This window comes from Ctenopharyngodon idella, chromosome 17 (assembly GCF_019924925.1).
Source record: "Ctenopharyngodon idella isolate HZGC_01 chromosome 17, HZGC01, whole genome shotgun sequence".
NCBI lineage: Eukaryota > Metazoa > Chordata > Actinopteri > Cypriniformes > Xenocyprididae > Ctenopharyngodon > Ctenopharyngodon idella.
Window position 1 is genome coordinate 6,005,509 of NC_067236.1, and position 20,695 is coordinate 6,026,203.

Genomic DNA, 20,695 nt, shown 5'->3' on the forward strand with positions numbered 1-20,695 from the left:
TACACTCGATGGCTAGAGAATCACGTGCCTAATAAATTCCCACGTCTCGCCAGAAAATGGCGCCCGCAGCTTTCATCCATCCGTCCATTCATTAATTTTGCAAACCGCTAGTCCGTGGTGTACAACGTAATATAATACAGGTATAAATTCCTTTTTAATTGATTATTAAATTGTTTGTCTAAGGTTCATACATGATTTCCATGACAGAATTCAAGATAGATCCTTTCATCTTATTACTGGAGCTACCAGTTTGCTAAGTTTCAAATGATTATTAAGCAACAAGCACAAACTTTGCAAAAGCGGCAGCTCTTCCGATGCACTCAGTGTCCGAATTCACTCACTTGTTTTCAGTCACTCGTTCAAGTGAACTGTATTAGTGAACTAATGTAGGGAATAGTGAATGACGGTATAGGGGCCGATTTCGGATTTATTTGAACTTATATTGTGTGTGATAATGTTGCATTACGCACACGGTTCACGTGTTGCGTACTTAAAAGTGTGTTAAAAGTGCGGATACATGTGTTAATGCATAGGATGTCAAATGTTTGATTATAATCAGGTATTTTATTCTGTTTTCTTTAAAGATTATCAACCTAATTTGTACTTAAGCGAACTTTTGCTACTGAAATGGCTAACTACTTTTTCAAAACACTTATCAAACTTCAAACTAAGTTCATGTGTTGGAAAGCTGCTCTAATCAATTGTAAAATTGAATGGAATGGATGTGAATGGAAATCAACACACTACAAACCAACTAAGACTGTAACAAGTTTATTGAAGATTTAAAGGGTTAGTTCACCCAAAAATGACAATTATGTCATTAATTACTCACCCCCATGTCGTTCCACACCTGTAAGACCTTCGTTCATCTTCAGAACACAAATTAAGATATTTTTGATAAAATCTGATGAGGCCTCCATTGCCAGCAAGATAATTAACACTTTCAGATGCCCAGAAAGCTACTAAAGACGTATTTAAAACAGTTCATGTACATGCTCCGAACCACTGATTCGAAACAAAAGATTCGTAAAGCTTCGAAGCTTCATGAAGCAGTGTTTTGAAATCATCCATCACTAGATATTGTTGAATAAAGTCATTCTTTTGTTTTTTTGGTGCACAAAAAGTATTCTCGTCACTTCATAACATTAAGGTTGAACCACTGTAGTCACATGAACTGTTTTAAATATGTTTTTAGTAGCTTTCTGGGCATTGAAAGTGTTAATTGTTTTGCCGTCGGATTTCATCAAAAATATCTTAATTTGTCTTCCGAAGATGAACGAAGGTCTTACGGGTGTGGAACGACATGAGGGAGAGTAATAAATGACAGAATTTTCATTTTTGGGTGAACTAACCCTTTAAAGTAAAGGCCATTTTTGAGTTGATCCCCTTTTTTGAGTTAGAGGCTGAACTGATGTGGGAAATGTGAGTAAATGATGACAATTTTCATTTTGGATGAACTATGCCTTTAAGAGACCATTAAACAATTAATACTGAATAAAACACACAAAATGCATTAATGTTTTAAAACTTTTATTATTCTTTAAAATTTCCTTTCTTGAGTCTATGCATAATAGCATCAATTAAACCCAGTGAATCACACAGATATCAAGTCTCTCATATTTTCTTAATAAAGCCACAAATGTCAACACAGGCTTCAGATATCTGGGAGGTGAAAAACAAAGATAAGAATATTTACATGTTTGTACAATCTGATACAACAGCACAACATATCCATTAGAGTAGCATCAAACAAAAAAATGCAAAGGATCATTTGTTTAAAATTATCAGTAGGAATTAAAAGAAAACAGACACAGAAAAATCCTGGAGAGAAAAGAACAATGTTTCAAATACCCCTTTCACTCTGAATAACAGGGTTACTGACAAAATTGGCAAACAGGACATAAGCAGCTAGTTTCTAAGAGACACATGACTCGATCAACCAAACTGCTTTCAGCAAACAACATTCAGTGCTGACTTTACTGCATAGCAAGAAGAGTGAATGTCACCTTTCAGAGGAAGAGAACATTAAAATGACCTCTCGACTACCTTCTGCGATACAGACTAATACACTCTGTGGTGTTTTTTCTTCAATATACAAAATTGCTGTAACTTGCAGCTAGTTTTGCTGCTTACTAGTATGATAACAAGTTACTTCAAACCTAACCAATCTCTGAGGGCCTCACCCATGTTTGCAAAACATGAAGCTGTGACTAATACACAATGGATAACAGCTTTGTTTAGGTATAGCATAGAAATATGCAGTGCAATGACATAGGCTTGAACACCTTGAAGCATGTTCACACTTGTATCTTACTAGGATTGTGCAACAAGAAAAATTAACCAACAATATTATAAATGTACAATCTTTATGAATGTTAATTATCCATATGGCATACTGCTGTTGTATTGATATATAGTGTTAGGTAAACAAACAGAGCTTCTAAATGTAGAATGAGGGGTTTAAACTGGATCATGTAAATCCTTATAACAATACAAATAAAAAATAAAAATAATAATGAAAATAAAATCACACAACTGTGAATTGCAGCCCAAAATAATTTTATGCCAAACATACAAGGCCAACCAAAGCAATAATTAAATATTATAAAGGAATAAACACTTTTTTAACCAGGCAATTTTAACCCCCCAAACATCTCACATAAAACATGAAAAACCTAGAAATGTATTTTCTGAAAATGAAAACATTGCAGTTGATGTGAGGTCCCCAAAATCTAATTCTGATTTTTCTTAGAAATTTCAGTTTAAATAAAAAAAGAAGAAAACATAAAAACACAACCTAAAAACAGCCACATGAGTTAAAAGAAGAAAGAGATCACATAGAAGGCATGAAAGACAGCAAGGAGGACTGAAGAACAGAATTTAACTAGTAATGGGGTAGTGTTTTTATTTTTGATTACATATTGAATTTCATCTTAATATTTTAATGCTAGGTGACTTCTGGGAGAAGTAATATGGTGCGTGGCCTAGCAAAGCAGGAATGCTTGTATTGGCAGGCTGTCTGGTTTGACTCCTCCCACTTCTCAGTTTGGCACTACAATGGAAACACAATGGGTGAGTCTTTGAACTGCCTAAACATATTTGATATTTGAATGGTGAAGAAAGGGGGGTTGTGGGTAATTGCTGTCATACTGACTTAATCTTGGTGGTTTGTCATCTCTCGGCTACTTTGAATACTGTTAGCGCCATTTTTTTTTAACCATAGACAAGAGAAAGGCAACCAAAGAGGAGGTATATGCATATAACTGTGTGCATTCTGACAAAGATGAATGAAGTAGCTTTGGTTTAGATAGGAGAAAGAATGGGAAAAGGCAGGATGGAAAAAGAACAGGCAAAGCTGGGCAAAGAGGACAAAAACATGTGGGATGTTAGGGGAACTTTCTATCTGAAGTGTCAAATTAGCCACTTGGTCCCACAGAATTCCCTCTCCAAACTAAAAGTGAGACACCCTGAGCTTTCTGTGTATCCTTTTAAAATTAAAGGCTTCATGTGAATCAGCGCAAATATATACATTTTAACTATTCTGATAGAATTTTAACAGTGAACTGATTCTGAACTGTTTAAAATTATTGTTTTGTATAAACACTTGGAAAACTGTTAACTGTAACAAAGAGGAAGAGTGAAAGGAGAGGCAACCAGAAAAGGCTGCTCTAAGCTAAGAATAGTGTCTTTTCTTTACTTAGACGATCTGTGTCCCCAACAGCCAGGACACATTTAACACATCACCTGAGGCTTAAATCTGAATTAGAATAGAGTGTTAAACATCATTTGGGGTCTGAACAGCAGTTTAACACAAAAAGGTCCATCATTTGACTGAGCCTCAAGACAAAAAACGGTTAATGCTGAACACACTATCACCTGGTGCAAGTCAAGAACAGCAAAACTTTAACACAGCAGGTTTTTGCCATCAGTAAACTCTACCTGGTCACTACACAATGATATTTACAAACAGTACAAAAGGAGAATAACAACAACAGGAAAAAACTTAACAATTAGGTTCCATTAGTCGTCAGTCTGAGGGAGACTAAGTTACTCATAAAAATATTCATTCAAATCTTATTTTAAGGGTTATTTACAGGTTAATTTCTATAATGGCTTCTTTCAAATTTCCCAGTGTTCCCAGTATTCCAGTGTTCCTGTTGGAGCTTCCATGTTGAAGTCGTAAAGCAGCTTCTGGATAATCAGAGATGATGACTTCTTTCATTTATGCATCTTCAGATGACTTCAGCAGTTCTAGAAAAGCACCAACGGCTCCAAAGTATCCCTGAAATGCACATACACACATATAAATGCGCATATAAACAAACAATATGTGAAAACAAACAATTTCATTGAACTACTGCCATATAAAATTAGTGATTCTGAGAGACTGTCGCTGTTATACACTACCGTTGGAAACAGTAAAGACTTTTACTTTGTTACAAAAGATTTATATTTATATAAATGCTGTTATTTTGACTTTTTTTTATTCATCAAAGAAACCAAAGAAAATGTATCACAGTTTCCACAAAATTATGAAGAAGCACAACTGTTTTCAACACTGATAGTAAATAAGAGTTGTTTCTTGAGCACCAGATCAGCATTTTAGAGTACTGGCTGCTAAAAATGCCAGTAAGGGAATAAGTTACATTTTAAAATATATTAAAATAGAAAAAAAGTTGCTTTAAATTGTAATAATATTTCACAATATTACTGTTTATCTGTATTTCTGATCAAATGAATGCAGACTTGGTGAGCAGAATGTTTTCTTTCAGAGACATTAAAATAATCTTACTAACCCCAAACATTTGAACTTAAGTGTATTTCACAAATGAGAAAATAAAAGCAATAGAATAAGAACAACTGATTAAAACTCAGACATAATTACCTCATGTTCCAGGAAAAGGGCCCTCAGCTGGCCCTTAGACCAGAAGTCCATAGCATAGGCAAGAAGCTTCGTTGACACTGTGTTTATACGCAGAAAGTTCCCCACAAAAACAACCCGTTCAATTTTCTACAGGACAAAACACAATCACATCACTTAGTTATAACCATAGAATCTGTGGATGTTTTACACATTTTTTGCACTCATTTTGGAATAAAATTTACAGAAGTTCGTGGAACAGATTTAAACAGGGTTAATTTTGATTTCATGACTACTTTAATTTTACCACATTTACTTTGTTAGCGCACATTACTAGTCTTGTGGTGAACAATGAATTTGTGCAAGTTAATACACACAAAAAAATTGTTTGTCATGGTAATCTTTAATTGAAATCTGAAAATTTGCTTCCGCTTTGGAATGGCGTTCCTTCTCTGATGACGTCAGTTTGACGGCTTGGGTTGAATATCCTTAACCACTCCCCCCAACCGTCAGTGTGCTATGAGCGAGGGATGGAGAGGAGGTGCGCTAAAATAAAAACCTGCCCTCTATTCAATATTCTGTTTCACTTGGAAATACGTCACAACACTGAAGTAAAGCTGGTTGCAACTCCCGGTTCACAGGGACTTTAAACTGAGTGCTGAATTCTTTCTGCGGGTGTATATTCCATGTGGGCCGTTTAAAACTTGCACTGAATTACCAGCAGGTTGATTCCTGCAGCACTTCTTCTGCACCAGCAGGGGGAGCCCTGACACAAGCAATTCCTTTTATGGACTTTTTATAAGAGCTGCCTAAATCATAGTTTGACAGATTCAAAGCATTTTGCCATCATCAACTTGTCATAGATACTAGCCAATGTGATAAAAGTCCTGTATTCTCCAGGTATTGTTGGGAGTTTCTGCTCTGATGGTGTTCTGTACACACTGAAAGCCCTGTACAATGCTGCTTGATCACCAGGCTACAAGGCAACACTGTAGAGAAGCCCAGAGTGGCCAGACAGACGCTCACAGCTGCTGCTGACTGCTGACACCCACACACCCACACACCCACACCCACACACAGACAAAAACACAACACACCTCGTTGACTGCACACATGCGTGCGATGGAGCCAATGTTGTTGGTTATGGTGACGAGTGTTGCTCGGGCCAAATCCTCTTTAGAAATACTGTCCCTCTTCTCTTTGCTCATCATGTGACCAAAACTATAACAAAAACACAAGCACATATTTATGTACCGAACAGACACTTACAGAAAGCCAGTTTATCTACTTATGGCATAATAACATAGAGATGGATACCTCTACAGTCCAGTGCCACTTCTGCTATAATTTACAGTACAAAATGATAATACAGACAATGCAACTAAGTCTGTAGATTAGGAGTTTGGAGTTTATTGCTGAAGCAAAAAGCAATTATATATAAAATTAAAACAATATAATTAAATATAATTAAAAGTATATAATTAACACACATATTCACATATAAATATGATTTTTTCCCCCCAATTTTACTTTATATAAACAGATATAAAAATGGATCAAAATGGATCAGTAAGATTTCTGAAAGAAGTCTCTTATACTATTCAAGACATTTATTTGATTAAAAACTACTGTAAAAACAGTAATATTATTAAAAAATATTAACATTTTAAATCACCGTTTTCTATTTGAATATATTTTAAAATTTAATATATTCCTGTAATGGCAAAGCTGAATTTTAAGCATCATTACTCCAGTCTTCAGGGTCACATGATCCTTCAGAAATCATTCTAATATGCTGATTTGCTGCTCAAGAAACATTTCTTATTATGATCAATGTTGAAAACAGTTGTGCTGCTTAATATTTTTAACATTTTTTTTTAATCAGAATTTTTTGATAATTAGAAATGTCAAAAGAACAGCATTTATTTGAAATCTTTTGCAATATTATAAACGTCTTTACTGTTACTTTTAAACAATGTAAAGCAACCTTGCTTAAAAAAAAACAAAAAAACAACAACAACAAAAAAAAAATTAATAATTTTACTGACAGCAACTTTTTGAAAAGTAATGTATATTAAAATAACCCAGGAATGGGATCTTACTCGTGTCACATGAAACAGGCAGACCTACATGCGAGACCCCATAGCATCACGTTTCACTTGTGGATCTGTCACCTGACACCACGCACACAAACACAGAGTCTTTTGTACCTTGAAGCCACCGCAGACCCCTGTAGGCCGAAACGCTGGTAGTCCCCTCCATAGATGTCCTTCACCAGTTTGTCCACGTTGGTGCTGTCCCCTTTACTGGCCATCTCAAGGGCCTCCTCAAATGTCTCACAACCCGTTAACAAGCAACACAACCCCAAAAATGTCCCTCCTCCAAGACTACAGGAGAAAAAGAGTGAGAAAGAAACATTGAGTCAAAACACGGTTACAAGGTACATCTGAAGGCACATCCAGATTTTGCAGAGTTGGGCACACATATTTTGTTGAAAATTTAATCCTAACCTTATCCCTACCCCTAAACCCAAACCTATCAATGAGCTCTCTGTAAAATCAGAGGGAAATGATATGTGAATCACACTGATGTAAAAGCACCTAACCCTGGTTGTAAGCCTAAACTTGACATAAACTTGTCACTCAAATCTGACTGGTTGATTGGAAAGTTGTTCTAGGACCAACAAAGATGTTGATCCAGGAACATATTGCACTTGGTGAAATCAGGTTCTGGCATCTGAAGAGCCCACACGTGCGTTCACACATGCAGACATTTTGACCTTTGAACTATTTTAAACTATGTGCCTATAGCCAAGGTCGCAAACATACCAGATCACATGTGGTCATTGCCACACAAAGCAAGGTCTAGTTTGAATATAATATAATATAATATAATGTCAAAAGTTTGGAATAATTTAGATTATTTTGTAATGTTTTTGAAAAAAGTCTCTCATACTCACCAAGGCTACATTTATTTAATTAAAAATACAGTAAAAACAGTAATATTGTCAAATATTAAAATTTTTATATATTTTAAAATTTAATTTATTCTTATGATGGCAAAACTTTTTTTCAGCAGTCATTACTACAGTCTTCAGTATCACATGATCCTTCAGAAATCATTGAATATGCTGATTTGGTGCTCAAGAATAATTTCTTATTATCAATGTTGAAAACAGTTATATGTGGAAACTGAAACACTCATTCAAAGGTAAGTAAAATAAAATAAAAAATAATAATAATACTTGTATGCAGCAAGGATGCATTGATCAAAACTGACATTTAAAAACTTTTTATTTAAAAAAAAAAAGATTTCCATTTCAAATTATGATTTCTGAAGGATCATATGACACTGAAGACTGGAGTAACGGCTGCTGAAAATTCAGCTTTGCCATCACAGGAATACATTACATTTTAAAATATCAAAAATATAGAAAACAGTTATATTAAATTGTAATAATATTTCACAGTATTACTGCTTTTCTGTATTGTTCGTCACATACAAGCAGCCATGGTGAGCATAAAAGACTTCCAAAAAAAATGCGTTAACACTTTACAATGAGGTTCATTAATTAACTACATTAGTTAACATGAATAATGAACTGCACTTATACAGCATTTATTAATCTTTGTTAATGTTAATTTCAACATTTACTAATACATTTTGAAAATCTTGTTAACATTAGTTAATGCACTGTGAACTAGCATGAACAAACAATGAACAACTGTATTTTCATTAACTAACGTTAACGAAGATTAATAAATACAGTAATAAATGTATTGCTCATGGTTAGTTCATATTAGTTAATACATAACTAATATTTAACTAATGAACCTTATTGTAAAGTGTTACCAAAAATGTTAATAATTCCAAACTTTTGACCTGTAGTGTAAATGAATGTGCTAAATGTTCAGAATTACTACACTGATTTTAGCAAAAGTGATAGGGAAATACAAAGAGGGATTTGTAAAATGTTGAAGAGTGAAAGTAATAGTTCCTGATCCTCCTTCAAGTGTGACAGATTTGCCCAAGAGCTTTGACTTCTGCTGACAAATCTCCTCCCTCCTGTCAGTCATTGCTGAAAGGCTGTTCCATTCTGGTACAACCACATTTAAAATGCTCATCCAATGACTGACAGTCAGTGAACTTGACTACCTACTCTGTTGTCAATCATGGATTTGTTTTCTTCTGAAGATGACTCAGTCTCATGTTTCAAAGGGAAAAATTAACACAGCAGGAGTTGATTTTGCATTCTTGTGCTTCTAACAGGCTTTGATTCTGTGTCCTTGAGGGATGAGGAAACAATCAGGTTCATGTGGTTTAGGAAATGGCCATACTAAAAAACATCCCTGTTTGAATTTCTTTTGGAAACGGAAAAAAATAAAAAAATAAAAATAAAAAAATCGCATAGTTATTGAGTGTGTAACACATTTGAAGTGGATCCTGTAGCTCAACTGGTAAAGCACAGCAGTAACCATGAGTACACCAGGGAAAACATATAAAATGTATACTTTAAATGCACTCAAAGTTGCTTTAAATAAATAATAAATAAACAAAAGAGTCTGCCAAACAATGTAAATGTTAAACTAGTATATATGGTCCTGAACAAAGCCTGGCTGTGTTACTGACACTCATATTTCTAGGTTTCTGCTACATGGTACACGTTGCTCAGCTGTGCTGACCTGGTGCCTGTCACACGTTTGTAGTTGTCCTTGGAGTACACTGCCAGAATACTGACGCCCGAGCCAATGTTGACCAGCAACATGGGAAAAAGGTTGTCAAGACAACAGGGTCTCTTGATGCAGTTCTGTGTGTCGGAGGGGTTCTCAAAGTAATAGCATTCAGGATGACCGTTAAAACCGACCGAGTCTATGTACAGCAGCCCCTGGATCAGACAGTCCAGCTCATCCAACTTTAGCAGCTCTAGGTCTGCCATCTACAAAGAAAAAAAAAAAATCATGACTACTCACTGCTCTGCATGTAATAGATTTTTCCCTTAAATACAATTCTTGATGATACATTTCAAATTAAAATTAAAAATAACAGGCTTCGACTTTCAATTGAGTAGTTTGGACTTTCTTACCAGTACGAGATGCTTAATGTGTTTAAAAGTATGTTAGTTTAAAAGTAACATCCTAAATTGACATTAAAGACTTGTTACAAAAGATTTCTACAGAAAATAGAAAAGTTATTAATTGTAATAATAGTTCTATTTATTACTGTTTTTACTGTATTTTTGATTAAATAAATGCAGCCTTGGTGAACATGAGACTTTTTTTAAAAAAACATTACAAGTCTTACCACAAACTGTTGAACAGTAGTGTACACACACACACAAACATACACCTTTATTTAACATATTTACTTTTTATAAAACAACAAAGCTATACAAAAAAAAAAAAAAAATTACCCCATTGTTGAATTATTATGTTTTGTTTTAAATAAATCTAACAAAACTGTGTCTGATGGGTAAAAAACAGTTAGGACACCGAAGTTAGGAAATTTTGCTGATTGCTTGCTTGGCTTCTATTTTTGGCATGACACAGTAACCCCACTGTGAAATCTCACTGGTCCAAAATCCTACCCCACATAGCTGTATATTAAACATTTGATTTCATTGTCAAAACCGTTTGAAAGCCAAGCTGCGGCCTTCTCCTTACCGTTCTGAAGTCATTCTCAAACTTGTACGCCCCACCACCGGTGGCACATAGTGTGGTATGCAGGCTGGAGAAGTGCTTATCTCTGCCCATCTGTATGAATCTATGCATGGCAGCAGTGGGGAAGCGGATGAAGTGCAGGTTCCCTGTGCGACCGCAGATGGTCAGGTTGCGCAGCTCCAGGTGCACATCACGGACGCCGGTTTTGCCGTAGGCTGTGTTGGAGGTGAGGTACCTGCGTATGCTCTTCAGATTCTCCACCTCCTCCTGCTCCTCCTCTGCGGTGATGTCTTTTGGCTCGAAGTAAACAAGCTTTACTAAAGTACCACCAATATCCATCCCAAACCATGGAAAGGCTAGAAAGAGACAAAGAGACTGATCAACATGATTGTGTAAATTGTGTTCCAAAGATTAATTCGACAAACTGGATTGGCAACTAAAAACTACTAAAAACCCTCAACTCCACAACATAATGAAGAAAATGTCAGTTAAAACATTTTAAAGACAACTTGACCATACTTTTGTACGCTACTTTTCAAAAGGTAAAGAACTTAATACTTTTATTTAGAGAGAACGCATTAGATTTAAATAGTGACAGTAAATATATTTATAATGTTGCAAAAGATTACTTTTTTGTTTTGAACTTTCTATTCATCAAAATCACAGTTTCCACAAAAACATTAAGCAGCACAACTGTTCAAGCACAACAAAGCATCATATTAGAATGATTTCTGAAGGATCATGTGACACTGAAGACTGGAGTAATGATGCTGAAAATTCAGCTTTGCCATTACAGGAAAAAAATTACTTTTTTAAAATTATAAAAATAGATTATTTTATACTCTAAAAATATTTTACAACATTACTACTTTAGTGTATTTTGTGATCAAATTAGATGCAGCCTTGGTAAGCATAAAAGACATCTTTCCAAAAAAAAAAAAAAAAAAAAAAAAAAAAACACTTTTGAACCTAAGTAAGCTAATTCAAACATTGCAAGCAGGCCAACCAAAGAGAGGCAGTGACGAGCAACACTGCAGCAGCTAATGAGGAGTCAAGGTAGTTACCATGGCAACAGCTGCGAGGCTGCAAATGGCTGTTCTAGGATGCTTAGCAGGTGAGAAACACAGACAGACACACACCAAGGCAACGGAACCAGTACAAACATTCACAGATGCACAGGTCTGTTTCTATAATTTTTTAACTAAATTTAAAAGATCAGTAGTCAGAAATCTCAAACCCGACTTGAATTACCAATCAGTGTCTACCAAGCAGAGAGAGCAAAGTCTTATCTTATTAGATAATAGGTACATTATTACTGTTAGGACTCTTACATAAGATGTTCACTGGACAGACAGCAGAGAAATCAGAAAAAAATTTGGGCAGGTCAAGGACACAGATATGAACCTGAATAACCTGGTACATGCAGATGTGTGGTCAGATCAGATTGATCGATCAGATTTATGACTGACCTGCCACTTATAATAATGTTGTCAGCTGGTGCTGCACAGGTGATTTGTCTTTGACCAGAATGCTCTCTGCTACAACATCATCTCATATGATCCTCACACTTCCTTTCCCCCTAATATAGATGTGGGCGTATGCTGGGAGGTTTATTTTGGACATCACTCTTATTTCAAAGCATGCAAATCAAGTGGATGAGAGCCCAACTAAATAAATATCAATGTGCTTAGCTTTCATAGTTTTAAAAAAAAAAAAAGTTGCATAAAAGAAAATGCATGCTATTTAAAGGAATCAATGCAGAAGAAAAAGTAATATCCTAGCCACAGTAGCCAGGAAATAACAGTGTTGCTTCTTCAATGATCTGAATGACCCGAGCCAGAAGCAGCAGGTGAACAGGGGTGTGAGAGTCGTGTGACATAATGACATCAAACAACTCATGTGGGTGAAAGGTCTGTTGGCATCTCCCAGTCAGCAGAGGCATGGAAAGGGAGAGAGACTAAGAGAGAGGGAAAGGGAGAGAGACTAAGAGAGAGAGAAAGAAAATTGGCAGGCAAGTGTGTCCATGTGAGGAGCTGGGAAAGGCGGAGAAGTGGCAAGAGAGAGAGGAGAGGGGCTGACAGAGAGAAACTGGTAGGCAAGCCAAGCGACTGTCTTTGTAAAAGAGAAGCGGGCTATGCAAAAGAGCGAGAATGAAGACCACTGAGTACATGACACCATCAAACTAGAACAGTAGAAACGTGTCAAACACTTTTGCAGCCAAATTTAACACTCATAGAAGATCTAGAGTCTCTCACTATAATGTCATGTACTGCAAAAGCAGATAAAATATACATTCTAATGCAAAAACTGTGATTTAAATAAATCTAATTATGATATAAAATAATAAAAATAAAATATATTATGCTATATTATATTATAATATTATATATAATAATATATTAATAGGGATTTTTTATTCCTAAATATCTAATGTCTTTCCACTTTGTGTGCATGTGTTGTACTAATCTGAACAAAAACACTGAAAAGAATGTAAGAGAACAGAGACAGTCCTATATTGTCAGCTTACAGAAGCCATTACCAGCAGAGAGAGAAATATTGCCTAATCAAAAAAAAAAAAAAGTTTTTAACAGGTTGATACAGTACTTTACAATACTGTTATCTGGTAAGAATACTTGTGACACCATTTACATGGGTTGAGCACAAATAAAAGAACAATAAACAACTGCTACAACAAAGGTGTTACCACACACACAAAACATGGCTGGAGCTGAGGAATGTAGACAAGCTGGCCCGGCATGCAGTCTGAAATAACTAAGACTTGCTAAACTGCATGAACATTTTAAAAAGAATTCATTTTTCTGCTGCCGTTACCTTTGGCAACAGAAACTAAACCTGACATGATGTTCTACAACATTTTTGCACTTTAGTAAATAGAAAAAAAATCAAATCCATTTACAGTGTTACAATCACCATAATGTGCTGCAAGTATAACTTTTTTAAACCTGTCAGAGCAGTTCCAAGGAAGCAAGATATATTTTTAACATCACACAAGGATGAGGTGATGTCTTACCTGGCTTCTTTGAACACTTCAACTTCATCCTGCTGGTAGCCCTAATATATTCAAGTGCAAACAATAGCCCAACCAGTAGGATAGCCCACCAGCAGATAGAATTAAATTAGTAATTCAGTTCGGCTTGTAATGGCATTATAAATACGCTCTCAAAGTTGAAATCTTGGCGTCGTTTAGCAAAGTGAATAAATACGGAAAAAATCGAAATACTGAAGGGTGGGGGCGTTTCTGTCTGGCCCTTTAACACGGCCATGCGAAGACAAAAGTCAAGCTGTGATTGGTCGAAACGCGTCGAGCCTTTCCATCAGGAGCGATTTCAACACACCTCCTGACTTCACACCGACCAATCAGAGAACCAGAAGAACAGTCTCAAAGGTTTCATCAAAACAAAAGACACTCTTCGGTGTACAGGTCAGACATAGCACAGAAATAATGACAGTTTGTTCTAGGGTTGGGAAATGAGAATCATTTTTTATTTGTTTATAATTTTTTATTTATTTAAATACCGAACCCGAATGATTTTCATGCAAGTTTGAGAAGTGATAAATGACACGAACAGAACACCGTATTAAAATAATCTGACTGATTCTTACACTACTTTGTATAACTTTTTCAAATAACATCAAATGAAAGTAAACCCTTTAAAGTATTTTGACAATTCCTGCACTACATTTCACTATAACACAGCTACTGAATCTACAGCGAGACCAGTGTGGTCTGATTTTCTAACGAATGACTCGGTTCATTCGGTTCTTTTTATTGAAACAAAACTTTGATGAATCAGTCAGAGCGGTTACTGATTTACCTGACTTATTTAAAGAACTGAAAATCATTACATTCTTCATGCCCCACTCCAAATGACCCAACTACTGTTACTGTTATACTTAAAAGTCTGTCAGCATGCATTTTGCATGAACGGTAGTAAATTATTTTGTAGTCAATCTTTAATTGTCTCACAATTTGGCAGCATACTTTTGAGGGACGTAAATGAAATAAGAATTCCACTTTCTCCCCAAAACCTTGAATGTTGCCTACTAAATATAACCGATATATTTCTTTTTTCCACTTTGGACCCTTGTTCAAAGATCCTGAGTTACCTGAGGTAAAATTGTGCAACGATACCTCAAGTCGATGACATTTAAGTCCATGCCATATGTAAATGTCAGTTACTGTCTCAAAAAAAAAAAAAAAAAAAAAATAGGGCAAAGTGTATATTGTGACATTACACTGGCAAAATTTCTTTTTAATCGTGACGAATATTACCATTGCTATCGCAATAATGAGTTAAATATTGACTCGAACACGTCCTTACCGAGAGGTCTGTGTGTGTCTTACAGCATTATTACTCATCAGACATTGTGGAGATCAAATGTACAGATATTATCTGAAGAACACTGAAGGTGTCTGTAACTATAAACTTACGCGGTCTGTTTTTCTTTGCCGATTCCAATCGCCTCCGCAGCCGACACCTTTTCGCCGGGGACCCGTTGGTTTGAGGGTCGTGATGAAGATGATGGTAATTATCGTCCGTCGGACTGTACGGGCTACAGCTCCCGTTGCTCAGCTGTCGCCGGATTGGCTTGTGCATGCCGTTTGTGTAGCAAGGACCCGAACCTTTCTGATCCATCACTGATTTGGCTTTATCCATATCTAAATGCACAGCAAAGGTCTACAGCGCACGACTCTGGTAAGGTTGGAGGCGAGCCTATAAAAACACACAGACACGCGCTGGATATGTCGCGCTCTCGAGATAAGAAAAGGCTCGTGGCTAATGACCTACACCAAATGCACGGATTTAATCTAAAAACGACTATAACAACAGCAGCAGCGATAATAAAATCGCGTGTTTACAAGCGTCAAATCCAAAACGATAAGATCAATACACTAACACACGCTGCGGTCGAGGTCATTGTCGGTCATATTTCTGCTCTGTAGTCCTGGCGCTGCGGCAGCCACCCCGTCAAACAACCGGCTCATGACGTCACCAGGAATGGCTCCTCGAGCCAGTTTTACAGCTCAGCGCGAGCAGAGCATTGCGCCATGCGCGCGCGCACACACACACACACACACACACACACCATCTTCTAATATTATCGCTAACAAAAGATCAAAGCACAGGACGATCGTTCCTCACAAGTCATTTGACAAGGTCTTTAAATATCTCATTTTTATGCGGTATTATTATGGTGTACGGCATGTTCGCCTGCGTCACTCATGTTGTGTTAGAAAAAAAAATATTGAGCAGCAATTGAAAGCGATTTCTCTCAGCATGAATGTGTTTGGGGTGAATGAGGTCAAAGGGGAGTTTCAGTTCAGTAGTTCTCGGGTGTCAAGTATCATGGAAAGGACATTGGGAAGACAGAGAAGAGGGAGGGTTCAAAGGAGTGAATTTTAAACCAAAATAACACTTATGGAAGAAATACAGGCTAATCTTTCCAGTCGTTTAATATAAACTAGGGTAGTTAGCTGAATTTAACCAAATACAGACATATTTATATCTTCTGCGTATCTTCTGCTGAATTCAGTATTTTATTTTACTACCCACTTTAAGACACATCAATCTAACACACTGTTTTTTTCCTGATATAAAAAAAGACATGTCAAACCTTTATCTACTTATAATAATAAATGTTGCAATTCTGCAATAAATGAAAAAGGTTTAATGACAAAAAAAAACCCCATACTTCTATTCTTTATTTTCAAATGTTCAAATGTTGTTTTACTGGAATCACAAATAAAAAAGGTTTTGATTCTAGGGTTTAATTCATCACGGGACAAAATCATTTTTACTTAGAGCACAAACATCTTTACATTTTTAAAATTAAGATGAAAATGTATTTTATTTTCCTTTGTGATTGCTCTCAATTGGCTTGGCCACCTAATGAAGAATTACAGTAAAAGACAGTTGACTGAGTGGCAGAGAAATACCACATTAACCAGAGACAAAAGAAGTCCATTTTAAGTCTCCAGTCACCACAGTGTTAACTGACTTTGGTCAGTTCAGTTAGCTTTAGAACAGTAGAATAATTGCATCATCAAATTATTTATTCTCTCACTGTGAACACTTCTGGAAAGTACTGTGGGTGGTATTTTTCAGAATAGATACATGCCAAAATAGCTACAGGACGGAGAGGGGCCAAATCATTTAGGAAACCGCCGTTAATGTTACATCAGTGACCTCAACAACTACTTGGAAAGATATGAGAGAACTGGACATCTGTCAAAATGCAACTAAAAAAGTTCTATAAAGCAATGCAAACATCAGTGTTTTCTTGGATCCAATCAATAGAATTCAGAAATGAAAATGTTTAAAAATGTAATTTATTAAACATTTTATCTAAGCATATAGACTTTAAAACATTACTAAAAATGAATACTATCATATCACAAACAAAAATTCAAGTGGATTCTTAAGACATTAAGACATTATGAAATTTGTTATAAGTTCTTATCTGCTGTGACATCCGCAAGTCTTCCTGAAATGCAATGTATGTTTCTACAATTTTGAGTAAACCACCAGTCACTCTTAAATCCAGTGTTTCCTTAATATACAAACATTTATTTTCTGTTCTAGATTTACATTGCCTGATGATATGTTTTGCCACTATTTTGTTTGTCGCTTTCTATTCCACCTTATTTTAAAATGAGGTAGACACAATGCTGTTGTTTTTGACATGACTGTTTACCAAGGTATTTCATTGCTGTCCCATGCATAGGCTTTCCCTGTTTTGTCTATGTTTAGAGTGTCTATTATGTTCATAAGGCACTGGACAGAGTATTCAGTGCTGAACAGCTTGTCCTTCTGTACGTTTCGATGGTAGGGCCGAGACAAATCCGTATTCACGGTTCCAGGATGCAGGGATACACACACAATTTTAGATCGTCCTCGACCCAGCTCAATAGACAGGTTTCTGGTGGCCATGTTTAAGGCAGCTTTAGACATCCTATAGCTGTACCAGCCTCCAAGAGCTGAAAACAAAATATAAACAAACAGAGAGGTAAGCATAAGGTTAAGACAGAAATAGTCCAGATGTGGCTTTTTCATCTGAAGTCACTTGTAGCTATAATTGTATATGAGTAGGTTTTAATAATTTAGGCCCTGCTCTGAAATGCAGCATCATATTCTGTTTTATTTGACAAACAGACTAAAATGGGGACAGAAAAGTTTCTTTGCATCAGTATGCAAAAAATGATCAGACAAATGATACATTTGTTTAGTTATTTTCATATTTGTAGGCCATAAACAGCTAATTGGTAGCACAAACTACAAACTAAAACTAAACTAAAAATGTGTATTTTTTGTGAAATGACGTTCAGCTGTTCTTTTTAATAGTTAATAGTTAACTTATTTTTGGCCCATGAATCATCAATCTTGGTAAACACTGCAGTAGTCACGCACAGACACAGAAATGCACCTTTAACTTCACCAAACTGACTGCTCACTAAAAGAAAAAACCCTCAGATCATGTTTTCAAGTCATTTCAAGTTTGATTTAGATGTGACATAAGGCAGTTATATCCAAGTGGGGGAGTTGTTTACTTACTTTTTAATTGGTCTTCCCATTAACGCCATTGTTAATTTAGACCGTTTAGCGAATGCGGAACATGCTCATGTGACTTTCCCCCATTCATTCTCAATTACACCCACCAAACTCACTGCATGCTTTAAGGCAGGGAAACTCTAGCCCTCGATGCCCACTTTCATGCAGAGTTTTGCTCCAACCCTAATCAAACCCACCTGAACCAGCTAAACAATAAAGTTATAGGCAGGTGGCTATGTTCAGACCGTCAATCCAAATCCGATTTTTATGCATATCCGATTGAAATTTGATCCGATTTAGCAAGTGTGAGAAAAAAAAAAAAAAAAAAAAAAAAATTCACATGAAATGCAATTTTTACAAATCCGTTTCGAGCTACATTCATATGTGGTTTGAAAAAGCATTTCTGGTTTCAGTGTGACTGCTCTCTCTGGCAACATCACTGCCATAGAAACCAATGCAGACATTCCGCAAACCGAAAGGGCGGCATAGAAACAAAAATCGGATCAGAACAGTTGCTGAACAGTCCAATCGGATACTCTGCAGGACAGGTAAGTGGAGCTCGAGGGCCAGAGCTGAGAATCTCTGCTTTAAAGATGCAGTAAGCGATTTCTGAGAAACGTTGTTGAAAGTGGATCGGACCAAATGCCACAACAAGCTTGTAGCCAATCAGCAGTAGGGGGCTTGACCACACATGACGGGGGAGGGGAGAAAGTGAGCAAGAGGGAGTTTTGAAGAAAGACTGTAGAAAGAGAGATGCCTGAGAGACATTACAAAAGAGAAAAAGTCAGAGGAATATCACTGGGAAAAAAGGGGGTTATGATCAGGCAAGAGGTTTAGGACCTGTGTTAAGATTAGAAAAGCTTTCCAGTGCTGGAGAGACCGAAGTAGGAAGGCCTGAAAACAGACGCAGAGGTTGCGTTGTTTCTGTTCCATGCGCGAATAACACTGGTTTTGTTATGTTTCACAGAACCAAGATATGCTGTTGTTGTAATGCTAGCTATACTAACAGTACAGTTGAGTGTCACTAGCTATGTTTCCATCAAAGTTGCGAATTTAACTGGAATATCGTATAAAATATTTGCGAATGAAGCAGCATTTCCATCCCATGAACAAAATGGTCACTTCCTGGGAAATTGGTGCAAAATATCTCTAATAAAAATGGCAGTTGCAGTAATCAGGAAAGAAACTGTGGCTCTATTTTCCTACATCATAAATGACTTGCGTCTCAGAGCACGCAGATGAAACGCAATAAAAGGCATCATGTTATCTTGCATTCGGATGCCTGGTGTTTGGGAACACAATCGTGTGAGACACTTCTGGGAGGAAATTAAACCAAATCATTTTGATGATAGACTTTGGATCAGGCATTTCAGAATGATCAAACCAACATTTAATATGCTGTGCAATGAAATTGGTTACATAGCTATTGTTTGTCTGGAGCTGGTGACTAACAATGACGTCTTGCTTGTATATACTCGTGTACTGTACGTTTGCTTTTTGTTCTTGTCATTCATTCATCATCTTTGCTTTCACAAAGCATTATTTTGATTCAATTCAGCTATGATAAAGAGACAAAAACTTTTGCATTGCGTGTTGCATGCATTTGGGGGCAGAGCAATGAAGGGAGGAGTGAGTTTGTTTGGGTTTTTCAAATATCAACAGTGTTTCTTTAACTGCTGGTGTCGCTGTTGGACAATGTCACTTTAGAAAAGTTTATGATTTTTACAGTTTTTAATGTCATATGTTGTAATACTGCCGTTGTTTTATTTTTGTACTGTGGATTATTTTCTCATCAAATTGTATTGACTCCCTTACCTCCATGAAGTTAATGCCCCTGTAAACCTAATAGAGAAAGACTTGTTCTTGAACTGTTTTGCATAGGGATACAAACCATTGTCTCCTATAGATCCCACTCTAGCAGTCATGTTCACAATGATGCCACTGTGCTGTTTCTCTTTCTCTAGGGGCTGTTGGCCAAACGCCCCTGTTCCCTTCTGAAGCAAGGGGACAAAATATTTGGCCATCACCAGAGGACCCACCGTATTTGTGGCCAAAGTGGAAATGGTTCCCTGTTAAAACAAATAGCCAAAGCGTTAGAAAAAAATGATGCATGTCCACAACATTTGCCCAACAAAGTAACCTATTATTTCAATACTGGTAAAAAGGTCCATTGGTCACCTGAGCGGACACGTCCCGTAAACTTGTTTCTCCTTTACCGGACGGATGAAGCATAGCTGAAGAATTAATGATCAAATCCACTTTCCCAAAGGCAGATTTGACACTTTCAGCTGCTCTCTTGACGTCATCTTCCCTGTTGACATCCAGTTTCAGTACAGTCATCCTCCCCGCGTGCTGCGCGCTCAGCGCTGATAGATGTTGTGCGGCGTCCGGATTTCTGCATGTTGCTATAATGGCTGCTGGAGATTTGTTTAAGAGTAGATATCTGCAGAACTCTAAGCCCAGACCTCTGCTCGCTCCCTGCACGAGCGCCACAGCAGCCATTACTCCTCACGAAAATAAGACGCACGTGAATTTGTATTGACTGCCCTCTATGGGCGGCAGAAGGACGCTTACACAACAAACTAGTTTTGTAACTTACATTATCA

General features: G+C 36.7%; 2 protein-coding genes across 3 annotated transcripts; both read right to left on the minus strand.

Moving 5' to 3' along the window:
* Positions 1-1,513: 1,513 nt before the first annotated feature.
* pank1a (pantothenate kinase 1a) lies at positions 1,514-15,543 on the minus strand. 2 transcript variants are annotated; one of them, XM_051868349.1, is made up of 7 exons: positions 14,972-15,543; positions 10,522-10,874; positions 9,544-9,797; positions 7,072-7,248; positions 5,959-6,082; positions 4,886-5,011; positions 1,514-4,282 (listed from the first exon to the last, which is right to left on the minus strand). In XM_051868349.1, the coding sequence occupies exons 1-7, from the start codon at positions 15,195-15,197 to the stop codon at positions 4,223-4,225; spliced, it is 1,320 nt and encodes a 439-aa protein (XP_051724309.1). In that variant the 5' UTR covers positions 15,198-15,543; the 3' UTR covers positions 1,514-4,222. The 2 variants fall into 2 exon arrangements, with proteins under 2 accessions (XP_051724309.1, XP_051724310.1); XM_051868350.1 differs by lacking the exon at positions 14,972-15,543 and adding an exon at positions 13,550-13,749.
* Positions 15,544-16,852: 1,309 nt separating this feature from the next.
* zgc:65997 (uncharacterized protein LOC794398 homolog) lies at positions 16,853-20,660 on the minus strand. Its single transcript, XM_051868351.1, has 3 exons — positions 20,268-20,660; positions 19,981-20,158; positions 16,853-17,518 (listed from the first exon to the last, which is right to left on the minus strand). The coding sequence occupies exons 1-3, from the start codon at positions 20,589-20,591 to the stop codon at positions 17,232-17,234; spliced, it is 789 nt and encodes a 262-aa protein (XP_051724311.1). The 5' UTR covers positions 20,592-20,660; the 3' UTR covers positions 16,853-17,231.
* Positions 20,661-20,695: the final 35 nt, after the last annotated feature.

What these genes read in the sequence shown, in the direction of transcription:
- pank1a (XM_051868349.1), bottom strand. Translation starts at nt 15,197, where the DNA reads ATGGATAAAGCCAAATCAGTGATGGATCAGAAAGGTTCGGGTCCTTGC. An exon ending in TTGAGAATGACTTCAGAACG is followed by an intron (nt 9,798 to 10,521) that starts GTAAGGAGAAGG and finishes TTTTCTTTGTAG; the next exon opens with ATGGCAGACCTAGAGCTGCT. An exon ending in AAACGTGTGACAGGCACCAG is followed by an intron (nt 7,249 to 9,543) that starts GTCAGCACAGCT and finishes TTTCTCCTGTAG; the next exon opens with TCTTGGAGGAGGGACATTTT.
- zgc:65997 (XM_051868351.1), bottom strand. Translation starts at nt 20,591, where the DNA reads ATGGCTGCTGTGGCGCTCGTGCAGGGAGCGAGCAGAGGTCTGGGCTTA. An exon ending in TACGGGACGTGTCCGCTCAG is followed by an intron (nt 20,159 to 20,267) that starts GTGACCAATGGA and finishes TTGTTTTAACAG; the next exon opens with GGAACCATTTCCACTTTGGC. An exon ending in GGGATCTATAGGAGACAATG is followed by an intron (nt 17,519 to 19,980) that starts GTTTGTATCCCT and finishes TTTTGTTTTCAG; the next exon opens with CTCTTGGAGGCTGGTACAGC.